The 14,529-nt window shown below is 47.5% G+C and overlaps 1 protein-coding gene across 3 annotated transcripts in view; it reads left to right on the top strand.

Annotated features, from left to right (window-relative positions):
• Positions 1-14,529, top strand: part of DCAF8 (DDB1 and CUL4 associated factor 8) — a 285,829-nt gene that overhangs the window by 244,587 nt on the left and 26,713 nt on the right. For all 3 annotated transcript variants that reach the window (XM_069217992.1, XM_069217990.1, XM_069217991.1), the window contains one exon: positions 3,390-3,506. In XM_069217992.1, coding sequence (XP_069074093.1) covers positions 3,390-3,506 — 117 coding nt within the window. The remainder of the gene's footprint in view (positions 1-3,389; positions 3,507-14,529) is intronic.

Genomic DNA, 14,529 nt, shown 5'->3' with positions numbered 1-14,529 from the left:
CAAATGGACTGTTAGTTTCTGACAGCAGTCATACTGAAGTGCACTGAGCAACTGCCTTCAGAGGTCACCGAGCAGCCACGAAACGGTAATGACATCTGAACACAGACTGTCGACCCACATTTGAGCAGCCACCACAAAGGGAAAATGTTTCTAAGATCATATGTCGTTCTGTTGTGCTTGCTTCAAATTTGACCAGACAAAAAATGCTTACTGAAGAATGTTATTAGTATGCTCTAATTATTTTAACTGCATGTAACATGCTTCCTATTAGATACATCAAATTAAATCATTGCAAACATACCTACTTCTAACAAAAAACAAGTATTCATATCGCCATCTTCCAGCCTAATTGATCCTTCCATGTTCTATTTGTTGTATACATAATGGCACAGTCATACTGTATGCTAAATTAATGGGCAGGAAACCGAAAAATAAATTACAAAAGCAGGTCAACCTGCATATCACTGGTAAATTTCTTAAACTCCACCAATAGGCTAACCCATTCTCCCCTTTATGAAATGCTGCCCACACACTATATTTACAGTTACAGGTTCATACAATGCTACACTGACTTGAAAGGATGATACACTCCAGAGTTCTTACACTGAGGCTGGCCCTTCTCTTGTCTGTATCAAGTTTCATTCTCTAACACAAGAAAATGTAAACCATAAAAGTGCTGGCTGACAAAAATCCCATCTTTTCTTGCTAATGGTCAGGTTCGATTTTGGTACTGCGTGTCTGGTGTTCAGAAGGTTATCAATGTGTTCTTGCCGAGACTTGCCAACACTGGTATACTGTTACAGTAATTTATGCCATTTGAAACACCTTGGATCACCTGCTGATTCTCTTCCTGAAAGATATCTGTGGTCCTTACAGTTTTGTGGGTGCCTACAGATGCTTGGAAACAGCTCCTCTGCTCCAAGGGAGTCCTTGGCAATTTGCGAAGCACTGGCTGCTCTTTTGTTTTCTTGGAGGCTGCAGTGGCAGGACCAGGTCAGCTACTCCTCAAAGGTCAGGTGCAGCAGGCAGGCTAGCAGGGTTGGTTCCAAGTCCATCGTGCTCCTCGGTCCCCAAGTTCAGCAGGCTTCTTGTCCACTTCTTCCTTTGTGTCAAGTGAAGATCTGAAGTCCTGGTATCAGGGAGTCCCATAAATACTTAAGTTAGGGGGCATTAAGGGGGAGCGGAGGGTAGTAGCCAATGGGCTACTTACCCTTGGGGTCACTACACCCCCTCGATGACCACTTCCTTTGGGGGTTGTCATCACCCTGTCTCAGAATTCCTAATTCCACCACTCACAAGATGGTGGAATTCCTATGACTGTGTTCATTTCAGGCTGGTTACCCCAGGGGTGTGTCCATCCTGGAAATGCAGCACGTCTCACACAAAGTTAATTTTCCCGCCTGTCCAGGTGCCAGATGACCCCTGGGCAACGTGGATCAGCATCTTCCTCTGAGGAAGGCCTGTTCTGCATACCAAAGGCAGTGGACTTCTTGGAAACTCCCTGTCTTGGAATGCAGATTTGCAGGTCATCCTGTTGGGAGAGGTGTTTAAACACCTCTCCCAGATAATGCTTTGTTTCTGACCTCCAGAATGCAAACGCTCTCACCCTTTTGGGGTTCAAATCAACGTCTGTTGGTGGCAAACTGGGTAGAACTAGTCATTGAACTCACCAGCAGTTGGTAGATTTTCAGGGGACACCTCTAAGGTGCCCTCTGGCTACATCTATTAATAAATCTATCACTGGAATCACTGAGGGTTTATTAATATGAGATGTTTGATACCAAACATCCTTATTGTCAGGGAAGCTATCATGTAGCTGGGGAACTTGTCTTGACCATTGTCCAGCACATGTACTTGAAATGGCTTCCTTGTTCACTTACTGTTTGTAAGAATTGACAAAGACTTAGTAGGGGCATATCTGCTCTTACAGATAGGTCCACACATGTAATATAATGCACCTTGCCTTCAGGCTGTAAGGATTGCTGTGGGAGTGGCTTACAAATATTACATTCAGTGTTTAGGGTACATGGCACACAGGCTGTGTGCCATGTCGTGTTTTCACTTTTAGGAAGCACCTTGTCACGCAGCCTACAATAGCAGTCTGTATGAGGTCGGTGCTGGGTTTCTTAGAATGGCACAAGTTATGCTGCAGCTCTTAGGGTCCCTCCTTAGTACCCATTCCCCAGCTACCAGGGGACTTAGAGGTGCCGAAGAGCCTGGCCACTCGGGGATCAAGGGACCAGGTGTCTTGTTTTTAGGAAGAAATCTGGCACTGGGGATCTGATTAGAAGGAACCCAGCGCACTTCAGTCAGAGTTGCATAAAAAAAGAGGCAAAAAGTGGGGGGTTACAGCATTAATGTAGGTAAGTAACTTTTTTGGGAGACCCAAAACCTCTCAGGGAGACCCAAAGTATCCATTGACAAGAATATTATCTCTTTCTAGTGACACCAAGCATTTGCTGTGGCCATACCTAAAAAGAAATCTACATACAAGTTCACTGAGTTAAACACATTCCTACTATATTTGCTTCTTAGTTCAAAATGTAAAACTTCTTCATATGGCTTGTCAAAATCTAAGATCTCCATTGTAGTTGACAGTGTTTACAATGTAAAACCCCTTGCTATTGTTTTGTGAAGAGTTCACAGTGTAAAACCAGTTCCTATTGCAGCTGTGAAATAGTTCAACATGTAAAGGCTGTTCCAGTTTTGTTTGTCACGCAGTTCACAATGCAAAACCTATTTTCAATGCAAATTTCATAGGGGTTATAATTTAAAGCTGTCTATGATGTTTGGCAATGATTTCTAAACACATTATATGTATTTTGTTCAATGTAAACGCCGTTCCTCTAATATTTGTCAGAAAATTCACAATGTGAGACCTGGCGTCTGCATTAGAAAAATGCATGTCTACAGGCCTTAACATAGTGTAGCCCTTATTGGACCACTGGGTTTAATATATCCTTTACTACATTAAATAATTCTGTCCTACTGCATGTTGACATAACTTTTGAAAATGAACTAATCTGGTCTATAACCTTAATCATTGGATTATTACCATAACTAGCTTGGGCCTACCATATTGTGCTTAATCTGTACAATACAAATACTTCACAGGAAGTGCACAACCTCCTCCCAATCAAATCTAGTAGGGAGGAAGATTGGCACATGGACAGAGCCAGTGACCCTCTTTCAGTAGTGCTGCCTAGAGCTCTTTTTCTATTGAACTCTTAAGCTCTGGTGACAGCTGCACTGGTTCCGGATTGAAGAAATGGCAACATTGGATTGTTCTTTGTGATAACACATCTTTACATAATGCATGCATGCCTTTGTGAGCAGTCAAAAGATGGTTGGTGTGTCATGTGTAACTTGTTCTCTGTCTTTTTTCTTAGATCATCAAGAAGAACAAACGAGAGCGGGATGAAGAAAGCCTACGACACACAGATCTCTTTGACAACCACATGCTTTGGTTTCTCATGCACCACCTGAGAAATAGGCCTCCCGACAGGGTATGTATAAAACACCCATGTCCCTTCTCTTCAATATAGATGAGGTGCAGTTACATTGTAATACATTTTTATCCTATGTTTGTGTTGTTGCAATATGTTGCAAACTGCCATCATTAAATTCTTTAATATTGTTGCAAGTGATTATGGGTCACCAGGAGAAAGAAAAAGTGATGTCTGTAGTAGAACAGTGCAGATCTGCTGGGGGATTAAGGCTATAGACCAGATTAGTTCATTTTCAAAAGTTATGTCAACATGCAGTAGGACAGAATTATTTAATGTAGTAAAGGATATATTAAACCTTTTATTGAACTGCTTCTGCTTAGTGGACGTTTAGCAAATGGCAACTAAACCCCTTTGTATCATTCATAAGAGAGTTTTTTTAGAGTAAGTGATCATCCTTCACAGCATGTGATTGGACTACCAGTGTAGTTGTTGCTTCTCTGAGATTTTGTGGTGGTCTTTGTGTGTAGTTTATTCTGAGATAAGCAGTGTAAGGAAATGCCTCCTTGGCATGGTTGCCCCCTGACTTTTTGCCTTTGCTGATGCTATGTTTACAATTGAAAGTGTGCTGAGGCCTGCTAACCAGGCCCCAGCACCAGTGTTCTTTCCCTAACCTGTACTTTTGTATCCACAATTGGCAGACCCTGGCATCCAGATAAGTCCCTTGTAACTGGTACTTCTAGTACCAAGGGCCCTGATGCCAAGGAAGGTCTCTAAGGGCTGCAGCATGTCTTATGCCACCCTGGAGACCTCTCACTCAGCACAGACACACTGCTTGCCAGCTTGTGTGTGCTAGTGAGGACAAAACGAGTAAGTCGACATGGCACTCCCCTCAGGGTGCCATGCCAGCCTCTCACTACCTATGCAGTATAGGTAAGCCACCCCTCTAGCAGGCCTTACAGCCCTAAGGCAGGGTGCACTATACCATAGGTGAGGGTACCAGTGCATGAGCATGGTACCCCTACAGTGTCTAAACAAAACCTTAGACATTGTAAGTGCAGGGTAGCCATAAGAGTATATGGTCTGGGAGTTTGTCAAACACGAACTCCACAGCACCATAATGGCTACACTGAAAACTGGGAAGTTTGGTATCAAACTTCTCAGCACAATAAATGCACACTGATGCCAGTGTACATTTTATTGCCAAATACACCCCAGAGGGCACCTTAGAGGTGCCCCCTGAAACTTAACCGACTATCTGTGTAGGCTGACTAGTTTTAGCAGCCTGCCACAAACCGAGACATGTTGCTGGCCCCATGGGGAGAGTGCCTTTGTCACTCTGAGGCCAGTAACAAAGCCTGCACTGGGTGGAGATGCTAACACCTCTCCCAGGCAGGAATTGTCACACCTGGCGGTGAGCCTCAAAGGCTCACCTCCTTTGTGCCAACCCAGCAGGACACTCCAGCTAGTGGAGTTGCCCGCCCCCTCCGGCCAGGCCCCACTTTTGGCGGCAAGGCCGGAGAAAATAATGAGAAAAACAAGGAGGAGTCACTGGCCAGTCAGGACAGCCCCTAAGGTGTCCTGAGCTGAAGTGACTCTAACTTTTAGAAATCCTCCATCTTGCAGATGGAGGATTCCCCCAATAGGGTTAGGATTGTGACCCCCTCCCCTTGGGAGGAGGCACAAAGAGGGTGTACCCACCCTCAGGGCTAGTAGCCATTGGCTACTAACCCCCCAGACCTAAACACGCCCTTAAATTTAGTATTTAAGGGCTACCCTGAACCCTAGAAAATTAGATTCCTGCAACTACAAGAAGAAGGACTGCCTAGCTGAAAACCCCTGCAGCGGAAGACCAGAAGACGACAACTGCCTTGGCTCCAGAAACTCACCGGCCTGTCTCCTGCCTTCCAAAGATCCTGCTCCAGCGACGCCTTCCAAAGGGACCAGCGACCTCGACATCCTCTGAGGACTGCCCCTGCTTCGAAAAGACAAGAAACTCCCGAGGACAGCGGACCTGCTCCAAGAAAAGCTGCAACTTCGTTTCCAGCAGCTTTAAAGAACCCTGCAAGCTCCCCGCAAGAAGCGTGAGACTTGCAACACTGCACCCGGCGACCCCGACTCGCCTGGTGGCGATCCAACACCTCAGGAGGGACCCCAGGACTACTCTGATACTGTGAGTACCAAAACCTGTCCCCCCTGAGCCCCCACAGCGCCGCCTGCAGAGGGAATCCCGAGGCTTCCCCTGACCGCGACTCTTTGAACCTAAAGTCCCGACGCCTGGGAGAGACCCTGCACCCGCAGCCCCCAGGACCTGAAGGACCGGACTTTCACTGGAGAAGTGACCCCCAGGAGTCCCTCTCCCTTGCCCAAGTGGAGGTTTCCCCGAGGAATCCCCCCCTTGCCTGCCTGCAGCACTGAAGAGATCCCGAGATCTCTCATAGACTAACATTGAAAACCCGACGCTTGTTTCTACACTGCACCCGGCCGCCCCCGCGCTGCTGAGGGTGAAATTTCTGTGTGGACTTGTGTCCCCCCCGGTGCCCTACAAAACCCCTCTGGTCTGCCCTCCGAAGACGCGGGTACTTACCTGCAAGCAGACCGGAACCGGGGCACCCCCTTCTCTCCATTCTAGCCTATGTGTTTTGGGCACCACTTTGAACTCTGCACCTGACCGGCCCTGAGCTGCTGGTGTGGTGACTTTGGGGTTGCTCTGAACCCCCAACGGTGGGCTACCTTGGACCAAGAACTGAACCCTGTAAGTGTCCTACTTACCTGGTAAAACTAACAAAAACTTACCTCCCCCAGGAACTGTGAAAATTGCACTAAGTGTCCACTTTTGAAACAGCTATTTTTCAATAACTTGAAAAGTATACATGCAATTTTGATGATTTGAAGTTCCTAAAGTACTTACCTGCAATACCTTTCGAACAAGATATTACATGTTAAATTTGAACCTGTGGTTCTTAAAATAAACTAAGAAAATATATTTTTCTATAACAAAACCTATTGGCTGGATTTGTCTCTGAGTGTGTGTACCTCATTTATTGTCTATGTGTATGTACAACAAGTGCTTAACACTACTCCTTGGATAAGCCTACTGCTCGACCACACTACCACAAAATAGAGCATTAGTATTATCTATTTTTACCACTATTTTACCTCTAAGGGGAACCCTTGGACTCTGTGCATGCTATTCCTTACTTTGAAATAGCACATACAGAGCCAACTTCCTACATTGGTGGATCAGCGGTGGGGTACAAGACTTTGCATTTGCTGGACTACTCAGCCAATACCTGATCACACGACAAATTCCAAAATTGTCATTAGAAATTGATTTTTGCAATTTGAAAAGTTTTCTAAATTCTTAAAAGACCTGCTAGGGCCTTGTGTTAGATCCTGTTTAGCATTTCTTTTAGAGTTTAAAAGTTTGTTAAAAGTTTGAATTAGATTCTAGAATCAGTTTTAGTCTCTTAAAAAGTATTCCAACTTTTAGAAGCATAATGTCTAGCACAGATGTGAATGTGGTGGAACTCGACACCACACCTTACCTCCATCTACAGATGAGAGAGCTAAGGTCACTCTGTAAACTAAAGAAAATAACAATGGGCCCCAAACCTACCAAAATACAGCTCCAGGAGCTTTTGGCAGAGTTTGAAAAGGCCAACCCCTCTGAGGGTGGCAACTCAGAGGAAGAGGATAGTGACTTGGAGGACAATTCCCCCCTACCAGTCCTATCTAGGGAGAACAGGGTCCCTCAAACCCTGACTCCTAAAATAATAGTCAGAGATGCTGGTTCCCTCACAGGAGAGACCAACACCTCTGAAATCACTGAGGATAGCCCCAGTGAAGAGGACATCCAGTTAGCCAGGATGGCCAAAAGATTGGCTTTGGAAAGACAGATCCTAGCCATAGAGAGGGAAAGACAAGAGATGGGCCTAGGACCCATCAATGGTGGCAGCAACATAAATAGGGTCAGAGATTCTCCTGACATGTTGAAAATCCCTAAAGGGATTGTAACTAAATATGAAGATGGTGATGACATCACCAAATGGTTCACAGCTTTTGAGAGGGCTTGTGTAACCAGAAAAGTGAACAGATCTCACTGGGGTGCTCTCCTTTGGGAAATGTTCACAGGAAAGTGTAGGGATAGACTCCTCACACTCTCTGGACAAGATGCAGAATCTTATGACCTCATGAAGGGTACCCTGATTGAGGGCTTTGGATTCTCCACTGAGGAGTACAGGATTAGGTTCAGGGGGGCTCAAAAATCCTCGAGCCAGACCTGGGTTGACTTTGTTGACTACTCAGTGAAAACACTAGATGGTTGGATTCAAGGCAGTGGTGTAAGTAATTATGATGGGCTGTACAATTTATTTGTGAAAGAACACCTGTTAAGTAATTGTTTCAATGATAAACTGCATCAGCATCTGGTAGACCTAGGACCAATTTCTCCCCAAGAATTGGGAAAGAAGGCGGACCATTGGGTCAAGACAAGGGTGTCCAAGACTTCAACAGGGGGTGACCAAAAGAAAGGGGTCACAAAGACTCCCCAGCAGAAGGGTGATGAGACAACCAAAACTAAAAATAGTAAAGAGTCTTCTACAGGCCCCCAAAAACCTGCACAGGAGGGTGGGCCCAGAGCCTCTTCACAAAACAATGGGTACAAGGGTAAAAACTTTGATCCCAAAAAGGCCTGGTGTCATAGCTGTAAACAGCATGGACACCAAACTGGAGACAAGGCCTGTCCCAAGAAAGGTTCCACTCCAAACTCCCATCCAGGTAACACTGGTATGGCTAGTCTCCAAGTGGGATCAACAGTGTGCCCAGAGCAAATCAGGGTCCACACTGAAGCTACTCTAGTTTCTGAGGGTGGGGTGGATTTAGCCACACTAGCTGTCTGGCCGCCTAACATGCAAAAATACAGACAGCAACTCTTAATTAATGGGACTAGAATAGAGGGCCTGAGGGATACAGGTGCCAGTGTCACCATGGTGACAGAGAAACTGGTTTCCCCTGGCCAATACCTGACTGGAAAAACCTACACAGTCACCAACGCTGACAATCAGAGAAAAGTACATCCCATGGCAATGGTTACTTTAGAATGGGGAGGGGTCAATGGCCTGAAACAGGTGGTGGTCTCCTCAAATATCCCAGTGGACTGTCTGCTTGGAAATGACCTGGAGTCCTCAGCATGGGCTGAGGTAGAGCTAAAAACCCATGCAGCAATGCTGGGTATCCCTGAACTGGTGTGTGTGAAAACAAGAGCACAGTGCAAGGCACAGGGTGAAAAAGTAGAGCTGGAGTCTGGAAAAATGGCCCAGCCTACCAAGAGAACAGGAAAGTCAGTTGGGAAACCAACTGCAACACAGCAAAAGAAAGGGAACCTCTCTTCCCAGGAAGAAGTTCTGCCCTCTAAGGGAACTGAGCCTTTGGAGCTTGAACCTTATCAGGTTGAGCTCTTGGGCCCAGGGGGACCCTCAAGGGAGGAGCTGTGTAAGGGACAAGAAACCTGTCCCTCTCTTGAAGGCCTTAGGCAGCAAGCTGCTGAAGAGTCCAAAGGCAAGAAAAATGGAACGCATAGGGTCTATTGGGAAGATGGACTCCTGTACACTGAGGCCAGAGACCCCAAACCTGGTGCCACTAGGAGAGTGGTAGTGCCTCAGCTGTTCAGGAAGTTCATCCTAACATTGGCCCATGACATTCCCCTTGCTGGACATTTGGGGCAAACCAAGACGTGGGAGAGGTTAGTCAACCACTTCTACTGGCCCAACATGTCCAACATGGTTAAGGAGTTTTGCCTCTCCTGCCCCACCTGTCAAGCCAGTGGTAAGACAGGTGGGCATCCAAAGGCCCCCCTCATTCCACTTCCAGTGGTGGGGGTTCCCTTTGAAAGAGTGGGTGTGGACATAGTTGGTCCACTAGAACCTCCCACAGCCTCAGGAAATATGTATATCCTGGTAGTAGTGGATCATGCTACCAGGTATCCTGAAGCTATTCCCCTTAGGTCGACTACTGCCCCTGCAGTAGCCAAGGCCCTCATTGGTATCTTTACCAGAGTGGGTTTTCCTAAGGAGGTGGTGTCTGACAGAGGTACCAACTTCATGTCAGCATACCTAAAGCACATGTGGAATGAGTGTGGAGTGACTTATAAATTCACTACACCATACCATCCACAAACTAATGGCTTGGTTGAGAGATTCAACAAGACATTAAAAGGCATGATCATGGGGCTCCCAGAAAAGCTCAAAAGGAGATGGGATGTCCTCTTGCCATGTCTGCTTTTCGCTTACAGAGAGGTGCCACAGAAGGGAGTAGGATTCTCACCCTTTGAACTTCTGTTTGGTCATCCTGTAAGGGGACCACTTGCTCTTGTTAAAGAAGGCTGGGAGAGACCTCTCCATGAGCCAAAACAAGACATAGTGGACTATGTACTTGGCCTTCGCTCTAGAATGGCAGGGTACATGGAAAAGGCAACCAAAAACCTTGAGGCCAGCCAACAGCTCCAGAAGTTTTGGTATGACCAAAAGGCTGCACTGGTTGAGTTCCAACCAGGGCAGAAAGTCTGGGTTCTGGAGCCTGTGGCTCCCAGGGCACTCCAGGACAAATGGAGTGGCCCTTACCCAGTACTGGAGAGGAAGAGTCAGGTCACCTACTTGGTGGACCTGGGCACAAGCAGGAGCCCCAAGAGGGTGATCCATGTAAACCGCCTTAAGCTCTTCCACGACAGGGCTGATGTCAATCTGTTGATGGTAACAGATGAGGATCAGGAGGCAGAGAGTGAACCTCTCCCTGATCTTCTGTCATCAGACCCAAAAGATGGTACAGTAGATGGAGTGATCTACTCAGACACCCTCTCTGGCCAACAGCAAGCTGATTGTAGGAGAGTCCTACAACAGTTTCCTGAACTCTTCTCCTTAACCCCTGGTCAGACCCACCTGTGTACCCATGATGTGGACACAGGAGACAGCATGCCTGTCAAGAACAAAATCTTTAGGCAGTCTGACCATGTTAAGGAAAGCATCAAGGTGGAAGTCCACAAGATGCTGGAATTGGGAGTAATTGAGCGCTCTGACAGCCCCTGGGCTAGCCCAGTGGTCTTAGTCCCCAAACCTCACACCAAAGATGGAAAGAAAGAGATGAGGTTTTGTGTGGACTACAGAGGGCTCAATTCTGTCACCAAGACAGATGCTCATCCAATTCCAAGAGCTGATGAGCTCATAGACAAATTAGGTGCTGCCAAATTTCTAAGTACCTTTGACTTGACAGCAGGGTACTGGCAAATAAAAATGGCACCTGGAGCAAAAGAAAAGACAGCATTCTCCACACCTGATGGGCATTATCAGTTTACTGTTATGCCCTTTGGTTTAAAGAATGCCCCTGCCACCTTCCAAAGGTTGGTGAATCAAGTCCTTGCTGGCTTGGAGTCCTTTAGCACAGCTTATCTTGATGATATTGCTGTCTTTAGCTCCACCTGGCAGGATCACCTGGTCCACCTGAGGAAGGTTTTGAAGGCTCTGCAATCTGCAGGCCTCTCTATCAAGGCATCCAAATGCCAGATAGGGCAGGGAACTGTGGTTTACTTGGGCCACCTTGTAGGTGGAGGCCAAGTTCAGCCACTCCAACCCAAGATCCAGACTATTCTGGACTGGGTAGCTCCAAAAACCCAGACTCAAGTCAGGGCATTCCTTGGCTTAACTGGGTATTACAGGAGGTTTGTGAAGGGATATGGATCCATTGTGACAGCCCTCACTGAACTCACCTCCAAGAAAATGCCCAAGAAAGTGAACTGGACTGTGGAATGCCAACAGGCCTTTGACACCCTGAAACAGGCAATGTGCTCAGCACCAGTTCTAAAAGCTCCAGATTATTCTAAGCAGTTCATTGTGCAGACTGATGCCTCTGAACATGGGATAGGGGCAGTTTTGTCCCAAACAAATGATGATGGCCTTGACCAGCCTGTTGCTTTCATTAGCAGGAGGTTACTCCCCAGGGAGCAGCGTTGGAGTGCCATTGAGAGGGAGGCCTTTGCTGTGGTTTGGTCCCTGAAGAAGCTGAGACCATACCTCTTTGGGACTCACTTCCTAGTTCAAACTGACCACAGACCTCTCAAATGGCTGATGCAAATGAAAGGTGAAAATCCTAAACTGTTGAGGTGGTCCATCTCCCTACAGGGAATGGACTTTATAGTGGAACACAGACCTGGGACTGCCCATGCCAATGCAGATGGCCTTTCCAGGTTCTTCCACTTAGAAAATGAAGACTCTCTTGGGAAAGGTTAGTCTCATCCTCTTTCGTTTGGGGGGGGGTTGTGTAAGGAAATGCCTCCTTGGCATGGTTGCCCCCTGACTTTTTGCCTTTGCTGATGCTATGTTTACAATTGAAAGTGTGCTGAGGCCTGCTAACCAGGCCCCAGCACCAGTGTTCTTTCCCTAACCTGTACTTTTGTATCCACAATTGGCAGACCCTGGCATCCAGATAAGTCCCTTGTAACTGGTACTTCTAGTACCAAGGGCCCTGATGCCAAGGAAGGTCTCTAAGGGCTGCAGCATGTCTTATGCCACCCTGGAGACCTCTCACTCAGCACAGACACACTGCTTGCCAGCTTGTGTGTGCTAGTGAGGACAAAACGAGTAAGTCGACATGGCACTCCCCTCAGGGTGCCATGCCAGCCTCTCACTACCTATGCAGTATAGGTAAGCCACCCCTCTAGCAGGCCTTACAGCCCTAAGGCAGGGTGCACTATACCATAGGTGAGGGTACCAGTGCATGAGCATGGTACCCCTACAGTGTCTAAACAAAACCTTAGACATTGTAAGTGCAGGGTAGCCATAAGAGTATATGGTCTGGGAGTTTGTCAAACACGAACTCCACAGCACCATAATGGCTACACTGAAAACTGGGAAGTTTGGTATCAAACTTCTCAGCACAATAAATGCACACTGATGCCAGTGTACATTTTATTGCCAAATACACCCCAGAGGGCACCTTAGAGGTGCCCCCTGAAACTTAACCGACTATCTGTGTAGGCTGACTAGTTTTAGCAGCCTGCCACAAACCGAGACATGTTGCTGGCCCCATGGGGAGAGTGCCTTTGTCACTCTGAGGCCAGTAACAAAGCCTGCACTGGGTGGAGATGCTAACACCTCTCCCAGGCAGGAATTGTCACACCTGGCGGTGAGCCTCAAAGGCTCACCTCCTTTGTGCCAACCCAGCAGGACACTCCAGCTAGTGGAGTTGCCCGCCCCCTCCGGCCAGGCCCCACTTTTGGCGGCAAGGCCGGAGAAAATAATGAGAAAAACAAGGAGGAGTCACTGGCCAGTCAGGACAGCCCCTAAGGTGTCCTGAGCTGAAGTGACTCTAACTTTTAGAAATCCTCCATCTTGCAGATGGAGGATTCCCCCAATAGGGTTAGGATTGTGACCCCCTCCCCTTGGGAGGAGGCACAAAGAGGGTGTACCCACCCTCAGGGCTAGTAGCCATTGGCTACTAACCCCCCAGACCTAAACACGCCCTTAAATTTAGTATTTAAGGGCTACCCTGAACCCTAGAAAATTAGATTCCTGCAACTACAAGAAGAAGGACTGCCTAGCTGAAAACCCCTGCAGCGGAAGACCAGAAGACGACAACTGCCTTGGCTCCAGAAACTCACCGGCCTGTCTCCTGCCTTCCAAAGATCCTGCTCCAGCGACGCCTTCCAAAGGGACCAGCGACCTCGACATCCTCTGAGGACTGCCCCTGCTTCGAAAAGACAAGAAACTCCCGAGGACAGCGGACCTGCTCCAAGAAAAGCTGCAACTTCGTTTCCAGCAGCTTTAAAGAACCCTGCAAGCTCCCCGCAAGAAGCGTGAGACTTGCAACACTGCACCCGGCGACCCCGACTCGCCTGGTGGCGATCCAACACCTCAGGAGGGACCCCAGGACTACTCTGATACTGTGAGTACCAAAACCTGTCCCCCCTGAGCCCCCACAGCGCCGCCTGCAGAGGGAATCCCGAGGCTTCCCCTGACCGCGACTCTTTGAACCTAAAGTCCCGACGCCTGGGAGAGACCCTGCACCCGCAGCCCCCAGGACCTGAAGGACCGGACTTTCACTGGAGAAGTGACCCCCAGGAGTCCCTCTCCCTTGCCCAAGTGGAGGTTTCCCCGAGGAATCCCCCCCTTGCCTGCCTGCAGCGCTGAAGAGATCCCGAGATCTCTCATAGACTAACATTGAAAACCCGACGCTTGTTTCTACACTGCACCCGGCCGCCCCCGCGCTGCTGAGGGTGAAATTTCTGTGTGGACTTGTGTCCCCCCCGGTGCCCTACAAAACCCCTCTGGTCTGCCCTCCGAAGACGCGGGTACTTACCTGCAAGCAGACCGGAACCGGGGCACCCCCTTCTCTCCATTCTAGCCTATGTGTTTTGGGCACCACTTTGAACTCTGCACCTGACCGGCCCTGAGCTGCTGGTGTGGTGACTTTGGGGTTGCTCTGAACCCCCAACGGTGGGCTACCTTGGACCAAGAACTGAACCCTGTAAGTGTCCTACTTACCTGGTAAAACTAACTAAAACTTACCTCCCCCAGGAACTGTGAAAATTGCACTAAGTGTCCACTTTTGAAACAGCTATTTTTCAATAACTTGAAAAGTATACATGCAATTTTGATGATTTGAAGTTCCTAAAGTACTTACCTGCAATACCTTTCGAACAAGATATTACATGTTAAATTTGAACCTGTGGTTCTTAAAATAAACTAAGAAAAGATATTTTTCTATAACAAAACCTATTGGCTGGATTTGTCTCTGAGTGTGTGTACCTCATTTATTGTCTATGTGTATGTACAACAAGTGCTTAACACTACTCCTTGGATAAGCCTACTGCTCGACCACACTACCACAAAATAGAGCATTAGTATTATCTATTTTTACCACTATTTTACCTCTAAGGGGAACCCTTGGACTCTGTGCATGCTATTCCTTACTTTGAAATAGCACATACAGAGCCAACTTCCTACAAGCAGGTCATAAACTTCAGATGGACCTATAATATAGTCAGAATACTATAGACTGTATTGAAGCCCTTTCAAAGACCGAGAAGCAACCA

Source organism: Pleurodeles waltl, chromosome 12, assembly GCF_031143425.1.
Source record: "Pleurodeles waltl isolate 20211129_DDA chromosome 12, aPleWal1.hap1.20221129, whole genome shotgun sequence".
In the NCBI taxonomy this organism is placed as follows: Eukaryota; Metazoa; Chordata; class Amphibia; order Caudata; family Salamandridae; genus Pleurodeles; species Pleurodeles waltl.
This window is presented reverse-complemented; position numbering and strand designations above follow the sequence as displayed.